Source organism: Rhipicephalus microplus, unplaced genomic scaffold (assembly GCF_043290135.1).
Source record: "Rhipicephalus microplus isolate Deutch F79 unplaced genomic scaffold, USDA_Rmic scaffold_32, whole genome shotgun sequence".
Classification (NCBI taxonomy): domain Eukaryota; kingdom Metazoa; phylum Arthropoda; class Arachnida; order Ixodida; family Ixodidae; genus Rhipicephalus; species Rhipicephalus microplus.
In genome coordinates this window covers 992217-1009058 of record NW_027464605.1, presented here as the reverse complement: position 1 = coordinate 1009058, position 16842 = coordinate 992217, and the positions used below count along the sequence as shown (strand labels likewise).

General features: G+C 44.9%; 1 protein-coding gene across 1 annotated transcript; it reads left to right on the top strand.

The window, feature by feature from the left end:
• The first annotated feature begins 810 nt into the window (after positions 1-810).
• LOC142786771 (disintegrin and metalloproteinase domain-containing protein 10-like) lies at positions 811-15094 on the top strand. Its single transcript, XM_075884413.1, has 4 exons — positions 811-986; positions 5330-5451; positions 8900-9156; positions 14672-15094. Exons 1-4 carry the CDS (start codon positions 811-813, stop codon positions 15092-15094), a joined length of 978 nt encoding a protein of 325 aa, XP_075740528.1.
• The last annotated feature ends 1748 nt before the right edge of the window (positions 15095-16842 follow it).

The following is a 16842-nucleotide window of genomic DNA, read 5'->3' as shown; positions in this document are numbered from 1 at the left end:
CAAGAAATGCTTCGCATTTAAAAGCCAACTGATTTCACTGCGATCCTCGATGCTCACAGCCTATATACACCGAGAGGAAAATTCAGCGTCCCGTTCAAATTAGCGCCCCAAAAAGCCATCAGGAGTTAATAGGGTTAATTTAGCAGGTAAATAATTAAGGCCCGTGAATCTATGCAGCAACCACTTTATGTACGAGAGCAGCAACTTCCAGGTCTGCACTTATCGCGCTTAGTTGACCTGCTCGATGCGTTCCGCTTCTAGAACAAATTAAAAGGACCAGTTTGAAAACGTTTATCGCATCATTACACATCTGAGGCGTCAGCGAAGTGCTTCCATCACCTTCACATCTGCAGCAATTTGTACAGCTTTGCGCGTGATTACGTACAGCCAGCAATGTGAACAGTGTTTGTGTGTAGGCGTTATTTACGATTTCGAGCATATTTATTATTTCAATATGCTACCAGACATTTATTTACTTAATATAGTATGTTAGCGCGCTCCTACTTTCTCAAAAACATACATCCAAGGGCCACCGAAGCGCGAAGAATTGCAGTCTTCGCCAAAAGTCTACTCTTCGCTATGGTCTCTTTCGGGGCGATCATCTCAACGGTTGCCATGTTAGATGTGTAGTCACGCCACCCATAGGTCGTGAAAGTTGCGAATCGCTACCGTTGCTCGCGCCTCCATGTGTAGCTTGAATGTCTATCTTAATGACGTACATTAGTGGCGCACTGTCTTCATAGCTCACATGCTGCTTTGTCATGACGTACCGTGGAGCCTGACTTGGTTCTTTTGCTCACCGAATCCCGCATGCGCGCAGCCCGCCGTCTAAACCGTTTCGTGCGCCACTTCGAGCCCCTGTCGTACGAACCACGAACGGTGCACCGAGGCCACGTACGCGTGCGGCGATCACTTGGCGGCATCCAGCCGCAGCTGCAACAACAGCACAACCACCACGTCTACGTCCGCTTCCAGGGCTTCAATAGGCAAGTCTTTCACTGCACAAAACTGTAGCACACATAGTAGTCCATTTCTGTCAGTTCAAGCAGTTGTGTAACTGGGCGGATTGTTTGCGCCTACTGTGCGTACTCTAAGGCTGCGAAACTATGAGCAACTTGCTTTTACTCATTCGTTGCCTGTGTTTCTTCGCACATAGAATTATGGTGGTAGTTTTTATGGCTTCTCTAACAAAATATATATGCCAAGCAAGCAAGGAAATCATAATAATTGCCAAAATTTGATTTTTTTACCTGAAACAGCATGGCGGTTATAAAACAAGCGTTTCAAGATTTACCGGTTGCATTATTTATTCATTTATTTATTTATTTATCTGTTTATTTATTTATTTATTTATTTATTTGCCATACTGTTAACCCTGACTTGAGGGTCATTACTGGAAGGTGTAGAATTGAGTTGCACAAAATTAAATATTTGAAAAATCGTAACATGAACTCTGTAACATATAGCATAATCATATAAGAAACACAGTTACATGCTTTTTCACTCAATATATTTACAACATGATCTCTATGACCAATGAAACATTTCAGGAAACACGTACATGAACACTGATAACTATACATTTTCAACAAAATGCTTATCAAGAACAACTTCAAAATCACTCATAGTTCTTTTTTGCTCCATATTATTCGGTAATTCATTCCACATAATAAAAGCATCGTGAAAGAAGGAAAATCGGAAGATATCTGTTCGAGCATGTACTGGTTGTATAAATGTTGTGCATGTTGTTCTTGGAAACCTTTTGTAAGAATGCTTCAAATAATCATCCCTGTTTATTTTCACCCCAGCATGCAGGATCTGAAAAAGAAGTTTCAACCTTTGTTTCCGCCTTCTTAATTCTAGCGATTCTAATTTACATTCTTTTAACATTTCAGTAACAGAATCTCTTCTTCGATATTTGGAGCAGATAAAGTGAGCTGACATTCTCTGAATGCGTTCTAATTTATTTGCAAGACCTTTTGGTGTGGGCTCCACACAGCGCTAGCGTATTCTAATCTCGGACGCACATACGTTTTGTAGGCAAGCAGCTTGGTATCTTTCGTGGCTCGGACTAACTTCCTTCGTAGGAAGCACAATTTTCGACATTCTGATTGACAGATGTTATCGACATGAGGACGCCAGCTCAACTTATCTGTTATAGTTACACCCAAGTATTTAATATTACAGACTTTCACAAGCATATTATCCCCAATGTTATATGCAAACAAAAGCACTTCCTTCTTTTTTGTAATGTGTGTGTAAGTGGATTTTTTAATGTTAATTTCCATACCACATTTCGAACACCATAAGTTTGGAGTTTGTAAGCACTGATTGATATTCACTTGATCTTCTCTGCATGATACCGGACAATAGATTAGGCAGTCATCTGCAAATAGCATAATTTTTACTGGTGGTTGGACAACTGATGATATGATGAGTATGATGATATGATGATGATATGATATGATGATGATGATGAGTAAGGGCCCCAATACAGATCCTTGAGGCACTCCCGAATACACCTCCCAAATTCCCGACATAGCATCTCCCACTCTAACTGCTTGTTGTCGATTGCTTAGATACGCTCTCATCTAACTGGGAACATTTTCACTAATACCGACATTGAGAGGCTTGAATAGCAGCTTACGGTGTGAAACTCTGTCGAACGTCTTTGAAAAATCGGTACATATAACATCGATTTGCATACAGGCATCTACAGCTATACACAAGTCATGTATAGTTTCAACCAGTTGTGTGACTGTTGAAGGCCACCACGAAATCCATGCTGAAAGGGGCATAATAATTCATTTTGTTCTAAAGATTGCCGAATAATTTTTGCCACTATATGTTCAAATATTTTACAACATAACGAAGTGAGTGAGACAGGCCTATAATATTAGTGTTGCAGCTCATAATTATATTACATCTGCGTGTGCACGAATCGCACTGTTTGGCCGAGAAAAATTACATGTCTCTGGCAATTAACAACAGCGACTAATGACATCTAAAGGTGTTTCAGGCACAAACCTCATCTGATCAGCCATATAGCATCAAAGGTTACTCAAATATCATCTAGAAACAGAATGCCGAGGTACATAAAAGCGTGTCCCCATGACTTGCGATTGTTCTTTTGTTTGTGGTTGCTGTTGTGTAGCAACGTATCCGCTACGAGTACGAATGGGGGACTCGCTTGTAAGATTAACTAACGAATATGAAACGTGCATATTTGGGCAAATTGGCAGGACTGAGTATTAACAACAGGGGAACATAAAAAGGCTGATGCTGTTCTCCCATTCAATTATTGAATATAAAATCCGTTCTCGCATGTATTCACACGGTATAGGCGTGTTATGAAATTAACAACTTTGTGGCTGCATGGATGACATCCCTTGGGGACTCACATGCAGTGGCGTAAATTGAAAAAAATCACCAGGAGAGACACACACATGGTCATGACGGCCATATTGTTTTTCTTGCCATTTATGTAAAAATTACCACGTGTCATACACAAACATGGGTTTTTAACTCGCGTATTTGCATTGTGCTATTGGGTCTTTTCTGAAACAGATCAAGTGGTAGTAGTAACTTCAGTAATCCCACCCAGCTAAATTAAGGCTTTTGACACAGGTACATGCTATAAGAGAAAGATGCATTGAAAAATCTGAACGTGCTAGACCTAACTGCCAAGCCATTCAGTTACATTTAACGTAAGTAACTTGCAAATGTTTTTACCTTACCCCAGGCTAAGCACAGGGAGGGGGGGGGGGTAGAACTTCCCTGACACACCCTTAATTCATGCCACTGCTGAAATACCGCGGATCTAGTCGCAAACCCCCGCTGTAGTGGCGGAGGCCGAGATTTTTTATGGCTTTAAGCAAAAGAGGTTTAGGCGAAAATTGCTCGAGTGGAATCTTCCACAGCTTCTTGGAAGCAGTGTCAACCGGCATTTGCCTAAAGGTTTTCTTAAAAACACCGCTTTTAAAAGTGATCCCTGATTAGAGATATGGCTCTCCTCTTTTGCTAATGTAGATGCTAGCCTATTCGGTGAAAGTGCTGTATCAGTATCGCTTCCGCCGAAAGCGTTTTCACAGGACGGGTATTAGTAACACAACCTCGAATAAATTTGCCAAGGCTTTCGATTTCTTGAGGGGACCAAGGAAAGAAGATTACATATAAAAGGACACTAAGGTCAAATAACAATTTACGTCAGAGTGAAAGCTCAATATTCGACAACCTCTAAAACGACAACATTATTACCAACAGTTCTCTACTTACAGTGAAATCAAGGTAAATGCACAAAAACACATGTACGACAGTAGGACATTTTCAAAATTATCCTGATGATAGCAGACCAGCGTTTGCTTACAGATTGGAGCTGTGATGGCGAGTGTGGAACACTTTTTTCTGCCGGTTTAGCGTCACGTAGCACGTGAATTTATTACAATCGTTCTTTTTTTTCCTGGTCACTTTAAGGTTTTATCATGCTTTTTCAAATATGGCAGAGACCTGTCTTCACTTTCTTCACGTAATTTCCACTCCAACGAAATCTTTTTGAACTTCCTTGATTTTTACTGAATATCAATACTCATTAGCATCAGACGTGTGCGTCTTCTGAGGCTGCTGAGTAATCAGGAACGCAACGTCCTTTATTGTTTGTTGCTTCTAATTGCGTCTGTCTTGACAGTCAAATGCAACACGAATATGGTGCCATCGTAATTATAACGATCGTTATAATACCACTGTATTTAGGTTGTAGAAGTACAAAAACAAACGATGGTATTATCTATCGAAGAATTATTCAAGTTAACGGCGTACAATAGCGATTAAGGGAATGTATAGGCGGAATGGGCTGTTTCATTCCATGTTCCACATAAAAAAGAGTCACCACTCAGATCATTGTTATCGATTTTGTAGGTGAACAACATCAGCGTTTAATGAGAAATAATTTGAGTTCGGCAACTAATGTACCACGGAACTCACTTGGACATGCAATGCATGTCGTTAGCTTTTACGGAGATATTTCCGACAGTTGTGACCACGACAGCTCCACGTATATAGATGCGCCATGGTGGGGTACTCAGTTATACCAATCGTTTTAGTTATTTTTTTCTTAATTGAGCGCCTTTCATTTGGGCGAGTCAAATAAACTAATTACCAACCCTGAAAATGCACAAAGGAATCGAAGAAACTTTGTGTTTTCGAAAACCAAATACACATTTTTATAAACGTGTTCTTTATTATATCACTGCTCGCTGTGATCATACTGCGCGTGGACTAAGGTTCATTCTGTAACATTATCGGTCTTTGATCAAACAGCCTATCTTTTCAGGTTATTCCACCTGAAGTTGAGACCAGACACGGCCGTATTTGACAAGGACCTCGTCGTTGAAACTGCGACGTTCGGCAGGGTGAAGGCAGACATCGGTCACATCTACAGCGGCGAAGTCGTCGGTAAAATATTCCGTCTGTTTACATTACTGACAATTGATGTAGCTGACGTATCTTTAACACCTTCTCAAAAAAGTCACTTTCTTCATTTCGGGTAGTCCTAACATGCCAGGTATGTGACTCTCTGTAGAGGTAATAAGCGTAAACATAAGGGTTTTTTTTTTAGGCACAACATTATTGAGAATTAGAGGACAGTCGTGCATGCCCAGGAAAGTGTTGGGGGTATTATTAAATGTAATTTTAGTGTGAATCTGAAGAAAGAAACACGGACGAAAAGATAACTTACCGCCAGCAGGTATCGAACCTGCGACCTTCGAATAAAACCTCCAAAGCTCTCATCTCTCCGTCCACCGAAGTACGTCTAAACGTGGGAGCGTCAGTCAGCCACTGCCTTCAGTATAGGGATTACGGCGAGTATGAAACACTTTTTTTTGCCTGTTGGCGACACGTAGCATGTGATCTTATTACGAGCTGGCTGCTGACCAATAATCCCTTGCATGCTACCTGAAGGCAGTGGCAAAGCCAAGGGGGAGAGACCCACACCAGGTCCGTGCAACATTTACTGCGAAATTCGCTTTCACTGTAGACATAAAAAAATGAGGGAGGGTGCCCAATCCCCGATAAAAAGTTATGCCTGTGCCCCTGCCTGAAGGTGGCAAGCCTGCCTGAACAGGACCTTGACTCTGTATGAAAGAAAAAGTGTAAATTTAACAGCTCGTATTTTTTATACACAATGACAATGAGAACTAACAGACAACGTAACAAGGAAAACATCAAGGATGTCAATAGTACTGATTGTAATGTTAATTTTTAAAGAGGGCCATCCACTCTATTTTGCAGTAATTATACCTACTGCTAATGGTCGTGGGAGCTACAACGGATAGTAAGATTATGAACCATCACACTGAAGGGAACCCTGATGGAATATAAAGCAGCAGATGTGCGCACGGCGTTGACATGATTGAAACGGGCGTCGACGCAGGTGCTTGAAGAACAGTTGGAAGCGAAACTCGGTGTAGCGTTTACTCGAGTAAACGTTTCATTGAAACGGAAAGACACCGGAAGTGATTTAGGTTTTGTGTAAGTTTCATCGCAGATAAACGAGCCGAAAGAGTGTTTCCACTCGACGTGCTGGCCAGCGTTGCGGGTGGTGGAGAGGGGGAAGCGAGTGGTAAGTGTGTAGCGAGAACGAGGAGTGAGTGATTCTTGAGGAAAGATGAAAAGTAACCTAATTTCTGTCTGCCTCGTGGGCGACACGGCGCAGTGCTTTGTAGGGGTGGGATAGCGGGATAAACAGACCAGTAGAAAAACAAAGCTTTGAAAGACAGAACACTCTATGCATACGAGCGAAGAAAGAGGAGTGAAGAGATAAGAGAGATGGGGACATGGTCGAAGGAGTCTGAGGACGCGGCGCCACTCGGCGAAAGATACATGGCGCTGGGAGATTGTAGACGGCGGGCCGTTCAACGAGAGCTACGCTGGCGCCGGAGATCGCAGGCGGCACAACCGTTCAGCACGGACTCTAGCGAGCAAGTCCACAAGGAGGAGCTGGCAGCTGCAGGCGCTGCGGCGAGCGTGCAGCGGGTGAGGAAGAGAGTGACGTCAGCGCGTACATTCGAGGAAAGCGTACGAGGGCAGCGTGACGTTAACGTGCAACTGCGGTGTGACCTACTTGGCACCGCTCCAACACCAGCAGCAAGCGGAACGCGTTGCGGCACGTTCGTACGGATGCACGTACGTACGGCGTTACACACGTGAGTGAAACAGCGGCATGGCATCTAATAATACCTGCTGTTTAAAGACGATAGTCTTTCTTGGCGACCATCGACAAAACAATTTTGGTCTGCCTGTCTGTCCTTTTGTCTGTTTGTCCACGTTTAACCGTACCGCACTTTAAACGGAACAAGCGCACACCCCAAACGGACGACCCCATCTAGAGCGCCCACCAATGTTGCTCAAGATTCAGCTTTTATACTTGTGCAATTGTCAATTAAAGAGCAAGTATTGAGCATGTCTGTGGCACCATAACAACACGTATATATTCTGTATGTGCGTCTCTTACTAGAAAAGGCAGACATATGTTATTCTAAGGATTCTAATTATTCTAAGGCGTTTATCACGTGGTGCTGACCATGCAACGCTTACACAAAAAGGGAAGTGTTTCCAACGCTTTGCTAAGACGACATGGTGGTGGCACCTACCCGTCACCTTGCGTTCTACACCTTATCACCTCTGAGACGGGCGCGCACGCCCGTCTCAAAGCCGTGCGTTTCGTTTTGCAAAGTAACTGCCAGATAGCGCTCATGTCTCACGTGCGACTTAACTTGATGCACTCGTTCGCCCCCGCTTCATGCTTGAGGCACTAAAACAAAGCGCTTCCAGAATACCAGTCACCGATTTTCTAGCGCAGAAGATCAAATGAACGTTTTGTTCCATCTCTCCAGACGCAAGACTATCGTCTTTCGACGACATTTGCAGATGGCATTTGCAGAAATGGGGCCATTTTTTTACGACTCAAAACCACAAAATCAGTGAAAGGCTCGGTAGTTGCAGGTCTGAGTAAATTTTGAACATATTCGGCTCTCTACTCATTCGCCCCCATCGATATTCGTCCCCCATGGCCTGAATCAAGCCCGTGACCTTCTGGTCAGCAGCCGAGCAACTTAACATCACGGTGGCGGACAACCCTCAACAAAGTCAACGTGCCTATTTTATGATATTAGTATACGTGGCACGTCAGGAATACCTGAAAGGACTCACTTTACACGCTTTTTTTTCTTTGAAGTAAATGTGAGGCAATTATAGCATCAACACAAGAGACACAATGAAAAAAAAACTACAACGTAAGGGCTACGGGTCGTTCATTTTTTGCTTCGTTTTGTGTGTTAGCGTCTAGTTTTAGCGACACTACTTCATACCAGGTATCATGTTTGTTATGTTTACGTCAAATAAAATGCTTTACGGGACCTCAATATGTAGTTACGATATGGTCTATTTCATTCGAGCGTGAATGCCAGTATATTCCTTCATTTTAATGTACACATGTCCAATGTACAATGTTTCTTGCGTAAAAATATATATGAGTGTGTGTGTAAAGAGTTTCTTGTGCAATGTCTTGTGAATCCAGTACTGCCATTTAAGGGAACCTGCGTCTTCGACAGACTTTTTCTATGGGCGCCTTTCCTTATTATTTATTTATTTATTTATTTATTTATTTATTTATTTATTTATTTATTTATTTATTTATTCATTTATTTATTTATTTATTTGCTTTCATCTCTTGTATGCTGATTCGCACCACTACAGAGTTTCTCCAATTTAACTTTCACGTTTTGTGAAGCGTCTGAGACTTTCGCCTTAAAAACCCGCTCACCTCGTATGCACAATAGTGCACACTAATACAAATCCTGATGGCTACAAGCAGAGCTCGGTCGCTTATTTCATCTTGCAGGCGATCCCACCAGTCTGGTGTACGGTGGCCTTCACAAAGGTGTCTTCGAAGGCTCAATTCAGTCCCGCTGGGGTCGCTTCTACGTCGAAGGGGCGCGCAAGTTCTTCGCCCGCCGAATGCCTTTTCATTCGGTGATGTACGCCGCCGAAGACGCCGGCATCCCCCAGCAAGGGTGGTGTGGCGTCAACGGTGAGACCACGCGATGGATGCAGCAGCTGGCCGTTGCTTCAGAACGGGCACGCAACACCGAGTTTAAGGTTTGGATTACCGATATGTATATTAGGGGTGAAGCATCTACGGTTAGTAAAACGTCCGACTGTTGTCGTCGAGGCTGACGTCACCATTCTTCCTACTCGAAGCGCAGGCGAGAAATGTTAATGGGCCTCGAAGACATACCGGGGCGCCACTTACGTGATGACGTCACTCATAACATGCCGGGCTGTGTTGTCGGCTAGAACACCGCATTTTCTGAGCTTTTGCTGCGGACACCGTGCGTGTTTCCCTTTGTTTTAAAGCTCATTGCTCAAAGAAGTGGTAAGACCTGATAATACGGGCAACCAAACTACCAATCAGTGCCCTCAGTGGCCCTCTCGTGTCTAATTTTCAGCGTAAAATTGCGATTCAATACGGGTGAAGTCATGGGGGACGATGCAAGTAAGGCGAGCGCACGCATTCTATTTGTGACGTCAAAACGATCGCAGTGCTGGCCTCTCTATTGGAGGCCTTCGCGGCCAATACTGTCCACTGAGCCATGGCCGGGCTAGAGGAGCAGCGCTCTTATCCGGCCGTCACTGAGCGTACATAGCGCGCTCAGTCAAAAAAAGTAAAAGACCAAACTCAACGAATGTTCACAACAAAATTGAAGGCTTTCTGCCTGAACCAAACAGAAGGCGACAACGCATTAAAAGCGGAAAAGTTGCAACGCCAACAAAATTTGAACAAAACTGAACATCTCTGAATGACCAAAGGTCAAGAAAAGGTGGTAACCCATCAATCAAATCATATCACCGAACAAAAGATTAACGAGAACAAAATAACAGACCACAATATGGTAAAAACACCCTCATTTAACCACCACTCATCCATCAAAGCATGTAACAGAAGAAAATGTTAACGATGAAAAAAGTCACACATGACCTTCCCCTACAGGAAACCATGATGGGATGCGAAAGCACCGTAGGGGGGGGGGGGGGGGTGCGTGCACATCGAGTCTCCGTTTTTCTAAGGCGACTTACGAGACGGTGGTTGTCAAAGCGTTTGAATTACTGCTTGCCGACGCTTACGTTTACGTTCAGCTTTCCGATCCTTCCCTTAACTATAGCGCCGACTTTTGTAAGCGCAGTATGATTGCGGACGCCTATTAACGGACACTGCCACGAGCATAAGATGCTTCCGCATCTAAAGAAGGCCACAACACCGTAAAAACACCGACCAAGCGTATTTCAGAACAAAATAAAAGGCTGTTAATCAGAACGAAATAGAAGGCCGTGATTCGCGGTCTGATGTCCAGTGCTTCGTTTCAATATCAGCATTCATTTTGTAGATCTACAGCAATTCTTAAACAGCGTAGCTATTTAACCATGATGTCAGGGTAGCTGTCGTTTGGAGAAAAGAATTTGGTCTAGGAATAACAGCAACAAGGAAACAGTTGGGAGTGTATAGTGGACTAGTACTTAACTGGGACAGAGAATTGCGCAAAAAAACAATAGAAATAAACTTTGTCTCCACATTCAGGTTGCAGGAAACTGTATACACAAGCTAAACGCTGTTGCGGATCTTCAATATTTCTCTGCGGTAGGCTGCGATAGGGACAGCATACCGCTCTTCCGCAGTAGAATATTCAGAGTCTCGACTTTGCCAAACAAAACCATGAAAGTGGTTCCGAGTGCGGTGCCAGTGCCACATGCTTCCCTTGTACGCCGATTCAAGTGTGTATGCCGGTGTATACTTTGTGGAGACGGAACTCGTTCGCATGAACTCCTGCACGAATTAAGCATATTATGCACGTGCTTCCCGTCGCTTAAAAAGTGATAGCTGCGGGGCATAGTGAGCGTTGCATACAGTTTGCTTTGTCTGTCCTGATAGTCCTTTGTGGGTGAAGTAAGTAGAAAGTTTCTGAGACGAACATAAGGAAAAGCGAATACGTGACCAATGCACAAATGGAGTAAACGGAGTTTGAGGTGCCCGTGATAGTGACACGGCCTTCTCACACGGAAAAAACGCGCAGTGGCAATGTGTCAAGAAAGAAACAAAATTTGCTAGCCACGTCTTGTTTTAGAGATCTTCGTGTAGAAAATCAATCAATGTCGTCTTGCATATCCCCCGTAAGAAACACGGGGACAATTTTTTTTTTCGATAGCGATTGCGCCTATGCAATGTGGTTATGAAGCTTTTGCTTTGTTACCAGGAAAAGTTGCCTGCACTTACGTTCGTCCGCACCTTGTCCCCACTACCGTTTGCTTGCCTGTTTTCATATGCAATGCTACGCATTTTTCTCGTGATTTCCCATAAACTGCTTGTAAATTTCTTTGATCGCTTCTTTAAAAAATGTGTTTTATCATTTTTCTTTTAAAACAAACATTTATACTGGAACTCTTCTAACACATAGACCACGCCAGAGAGATTTTGAAGCTTTCTATGCCCTAAATTTAACCGACAGCCGCACGTCCACTCAGTAAAACAACGGAGGTTTTTCGGAGTGGCGTTTAAGTATTCAAGAATGTGGAGGTAGGTATGCAATTTCTTCATACTACGGGTAGAATCGCCGGTTCCAGAATGAGAATGTTTTCCTGCGCAAGGGTACTAACAAGGTCTATTTAAATAGGTCACGAAAGCTCGGGCGAAAAGCGGTTTAGAAGCAATGGCCAGCAACATCAGCTTGGTCTTGTAAATAAAGTAGGGGTGGCGTGCACGAGCGCGACCCTGGGCCGCTGGCTCGTTCACTTGTTTCTCTGATCGTCGATGTAGCCAGACTATCTGATCCGAGTCTCCATCTTCGTTTCCGGCACATCGTTCTGGTGCCGAAACCCGGGAAGAGATGCGGAAGAGGCTTCACAAAGTGAAGCTATGTTTTCGCTGCGGCAAAAGCAACCATTTCGCCAATGATTCCCGCACCGCCAGAACCCTGCAACTCCGCCGATGCACGGGACAATACCTGACATCTCTGTACGAGATTAACAATGGCGTGCCAACAACACGTCGGTGCGACAAGATTCCGCACCAGCGTCCACAACCGCTCCTCCTCGGGTGACGTCCGTCTCAACTAACGGCGCTACTTTGACGCTATATATACTGCTGCAGACTTGCAAAGCATGGGCTATTGCGCCGGCGAAAACAGTTCAGGTTCAGCTCCTGCTCAACACAAAAAGCCAGCGTTCGTTCATTCGGCAGGACATTGCTCGAAATTTGAAATTTCCTGTTCGGGGCACTGAGCGCCTCACCTTGTTTACCTTCGGGCAAATGAAATGGCCCACGACTTTCACTAGTGAACGCGTTGCGTTGACGTTGCGGAGCAAACACGGCAGCAACGAGAACACACTAGAAGCTCTGGCATTACCAGAAATCAGCCCGTTGACAAGTCCGCCAACTGAGGTGAAATCGTAACCATGATGAGACGGAAAGAGATACTCCCCGCCGGTGCACGTCCAGACACGATGACGTCCCGCGAGGACGACGTAAGTGTACTAGTAGGATTGGACCTCTCCTGGCACGTTGCAACTGGATTTATAACAGGCCTGACCCCTCAGATAACGGCGTTGGAATCTCTTCTCGTATGGACCACTCAGGGTTATCTACACAACCTTACACAAGCATCGGGCACGCGTGTAACCTCCCGCTTTATTGCTATCAAAGATGCCTCTGATCGTGATGCCGCCTTGGAGGCGGGAATCACCAACTTCTGGCTACTCGACTCTCTCGGCAATCAGGATGACCCTGACGGCAGCCAAGGCAACAGCGTGGCCCGCGAACTATTCGAAAGGAAACTTTTTAAAATAGGAGAATGCTACAAAGTTCCTCTCCTTATTCATGAGACCAGATTAGACAATGCGCAGAACAACCACATTCTTGCCAAAAGCGGTTCCTGACGCAGCTACGCCACTTTTGACAGCAACCAGATCTTTTGGCTTGTTATGACGACACCATCAAGCCATACTTTAACGACTACCATGGGTAACGAGTTTCGGACGAAGATCTCACACCCAATCCCAACACGTACTACATGTCTAATCATGAGGTAATTCGTTGAGATGCCGTCACTATCAAGCTGTGGGTCGTCTTCGACGCGTCGTCTCACGCTCCCGATCAACCATCGCTAAACAACATGCTCATGAAGGGGCCTAAGATGACGCCGACTTACTTAAGCTGCTCCTCAGCTTCAAAATGCATCCAATCATCATTGCGGCTGACATCAAGAAGGCCTGCCTTCAGATTAGCATTCGCCTAGACGACAGGGATGCACTGCACTTCCTATGGGTCGATCATCTTCCGACCGAACATGACCCGTTCCCACCAATCGTCCACAGGCGAATGAACCGCGTGCCCTTCGTCGCCAAATCCAGTCCTAATTTCTGCTCGCAGCGACGTTGCCTCCTCATTTCCGACGCTTCGAAAATCGATTCCCCGAAATAGTGGAGCCTCTCATACAGTCGTTCTACGTCGAGAATTTAGAGGTTAGGGTGGACAACCTGCAGATGGCCCAACAAACTTACTCAGAAGAAAGACCATCCTAGAAGACGCCAGTAAGGAGATTCGTAAAGGGCATCAAACACCTCCTGCTAAAAGAACATTTCCGAACAGTTCCGAACCAGCTGGCCTAATGTACATCTGAGTCTGTGAGCTCGTCGACAGAGCTCGACGTTTCGAATCGTGTTTAGAAAAAAAAATTGATGATTTAAAGCGTGGTGAATTATATGATGGGAGAGTTGCGCTTCACATATGTGTTCGTAAAACGATTTTAGTGATTTAGAGTACGATCTACTCTACTGTGAGAGAGCATAAAGCCGTCTCGTGGACCTCGTGACACTTGATGCGACCTTGGGTGCCTCAGGGCGATGTGTAAACAAAAAGTGTGTAACGATTGAGAGTACTCGGTACTCTACAATGGGAGAGCATAAAGTCGTAATAACCGAACAAAAGAAGAAACTTTTCTACAAAACAGCAGTGTTGCAAAGGTGCCCTGGAACGTCCACATATATGCCCTTAGTGGTGAACTGGTCACATGCGTATTTGTATGCGCGGTTTTTTAACAAAACTGGCCCTCTCTTGACCGTAGGTTTGCTGGCGATGAGTCATTTCTTATATGAAAATATGATCTACGTTGCCACACTTTGTTGTCAAAATTGACTGTTGTATTACAGTGTCTCACGCTTGAGCGTCATCGTTACACCCGTGACGGAGGAAGAAAAAAATTACGAGGAGCCATTGTGCAATGTGACAGGCAGAGAGGAAGAATTCGCTTGCCCCCCATTTTCCTATCAGGAAAGGGCTTCTAACTTTTTTAGTTTTTCTATTTTTGTTTATCTTGAGTTTAAGGAATGTCCGGCGTCTCTGGCACCTCGAGACCGTTTAGAAGGTTAAACGCACTGAACGAATCTTTTGTGTTCATGATATTATTGTACGCCTCTTCTTGTACGGTGGCAAGCTTCCCGATATATTGATTGACTAGATTCGATTGATTGATTGATTGATTGATTGATTGATTGATTGATTGATTGATTGATTGATTGATTGATTGATTGATTGATTGATTGATTGATTGATTGAAACTCGCAGTCTTCGAAAGCGAAACGCCACAGCGGTGACCACCTAGAGCGCTGGATCGGCCGGCGCCCCCTAGAGCACCAAGAACAGTCCGAGGGCTCTTACTACGATGGCGATGTCTACGACGACGGTGACGTCGACGACATGCAAGCGGGGAAAGGCTACACGGACCGGAGGCGCCAGTCGAAAGCTGGCGGACGACCACGGCGAACGTACCGCGTTTGCGGTCTCTACGTCCACATTGACCACCTGCTGTACCGCCAGTTCGCCAAGATCGACAACGACGTTGTGCGCACGCGCGAGCGCCTTTCGACCCTCATCGCCGGTCTCACGGCAAGAGCTTCTGACATCTTCCGGCACACCGACTTCAGCGGTGTCGAGGACGTCAGGTTCAGTGTGCACAAGATCAAGGCGAGTGAAAGAGACGATGCCTAAGAGAAAAGAACTTTTGTTTTTCTGCAATTAGTGAAACAGTTGTCCACAGTACTATAACCATCACGCTTGACTCGCTTAGTAAGCGAGAGAACGCGCAAAAAGGAAATGCAGGTGATGACGCCCCCTTCAAGTTCCCGCACCAAATGTTCTGACGTCATAGATTTTGACAGAATTTCCTAGGTCCTACGTATTTTCTAAGGGGTAAAACTGAACGCATGCCGACCTTTTGGTGACTCATAGACAAAGCATGCTAAGTTTCAGGAAGTTTTGTCGTACCAGTGTTTCCAAAATACAATAAATACTCTTTGAGCTACACAACACGGCGTGCAGCGATATCGGCGCGAAATTTCAATATATTTCAACCTTTATTCCCTTCTGTAATAACAAACCAGTGACAGTGAAAGTAGCGACTTTAGAGGTCTTAGAGTACAATTTTACAAGCGGAATCGCCGTTTCAGTCAAGTTTCTCTTTAAAGCACGTTGCTCCAAAGCTGTGGTCAAACTGCTGTTATGCGCGAGTTTGCCCATTAGATTGCCACCAGAAGAGGCTGAGGAAGACATTTCAGTAAAGACTAATTGTAAAAGCACTCGTGTGCTTACAATTAAATGCAGGTGAGATCCGGGGTTGTCAAAAAGCAGTTAGAATCCGTCCTCCTCGATGATCCTGACTGCGCGGCTTCAGGTCTATGAACTCCATGAACCAATGAAGTGACTTCGCCCCGCCGCCGTGGCCTATTGGCTAAGGTACTTGGCTGATGACCCGCCGGTCGTGGGATCGAGTTGCAACTGCGGCGACTGCAATTTCGGTGGCGGCGAAACTGCTGTGGGCGCGTGTGCTCAGATTTGGGTGCACGTTAAAGAACCCCACGTGGTCGAAATTTCCGGAGCCTTCCACTACAGCGTCCCTCATAATAATATGTTGGTTTCGGGACGTTAAACCCCACATATCATCGTTTGTGTGCCCGCCCGCTATTCTTCGCCTTTTCGGGAATACCAGACTTTTCACTGGGCTATGCGACACAGTCGCACGCAATGATTCTCGTTTAGGGTGCACGTTACTTTGCAAGTCCCGCATACTCGATCATGTTTCTTGTGCTTCCCGATGACTTACGCAGCATGATAACGGAAGAAGCTCAGTGACGGTCAAGGTATCATCCCCTATTTATAATGTTAACGCATCCGAACGCCACGCTGCAGCGTGGGAGCATCGGTGTCTCCCGAGAATTTATTGTAGGTGAGATCTTAGAACGCGGTACAGGAAGCACTCGATGCTGTCAAGCCACTACTCTTCTGAAGTGAATGACTTTTAAGGGGAAAAGAAGGAGGGGGGGCGTTATCTATGCCAACTTGGGAAACATTCTCAACAATGCTACTTAGCAGAAAGGAGGAAGTCTTACAGGATAGAGCGCAGCTGTATGGTGCTTATTTCCACGGCACCACTATTAAAAGAGATGGTTGTTTCCATACACACCGTCATAGCGCTGGGACAAGAATATATAACACAATCTCGAACTCAAGATAAACAAGGGGTAGTCTGCGCTTTATCAAGTCTCCTTTCTTCCTGGTCACGCACCAAGGCTAGATTGTTTCCACGTCCAGCAGGAATGCCGTCCAGCGAGACATGACTCCGCAAACTACTGACATCGTCAATATTTAGCACAAAGCGCAGCAACATATTAGCCTTAAAACAGGACGTTTTTGCGCAGATCAACGATACGACCAGTTGCCCCAGCAGAAAGAACCCATTC

Coding starts and splice junctions, on each gene's coding strand:
- LOC142786771 (XM_075884413.1), top strand. CDS start 811: ATGCGCGCAGCCCGCCGTCTAAACCGTTTCGTGCGCCACTTCGAGCCC. Junction 5,452..8,899: donor CTACAGCGGCGAAGTCGTCG/GTAAAATATTCC, acceptor TTCATCTTGCAG/GCGATCCCACCAGTCTGGTG. Junction 9,157..14,671: donor CACGCAACACCGAGTTTAAG/GTTTGGATTACC, acceptor TGAAACTCGCAG/TCTTCGAAAGCGAAACGCCA.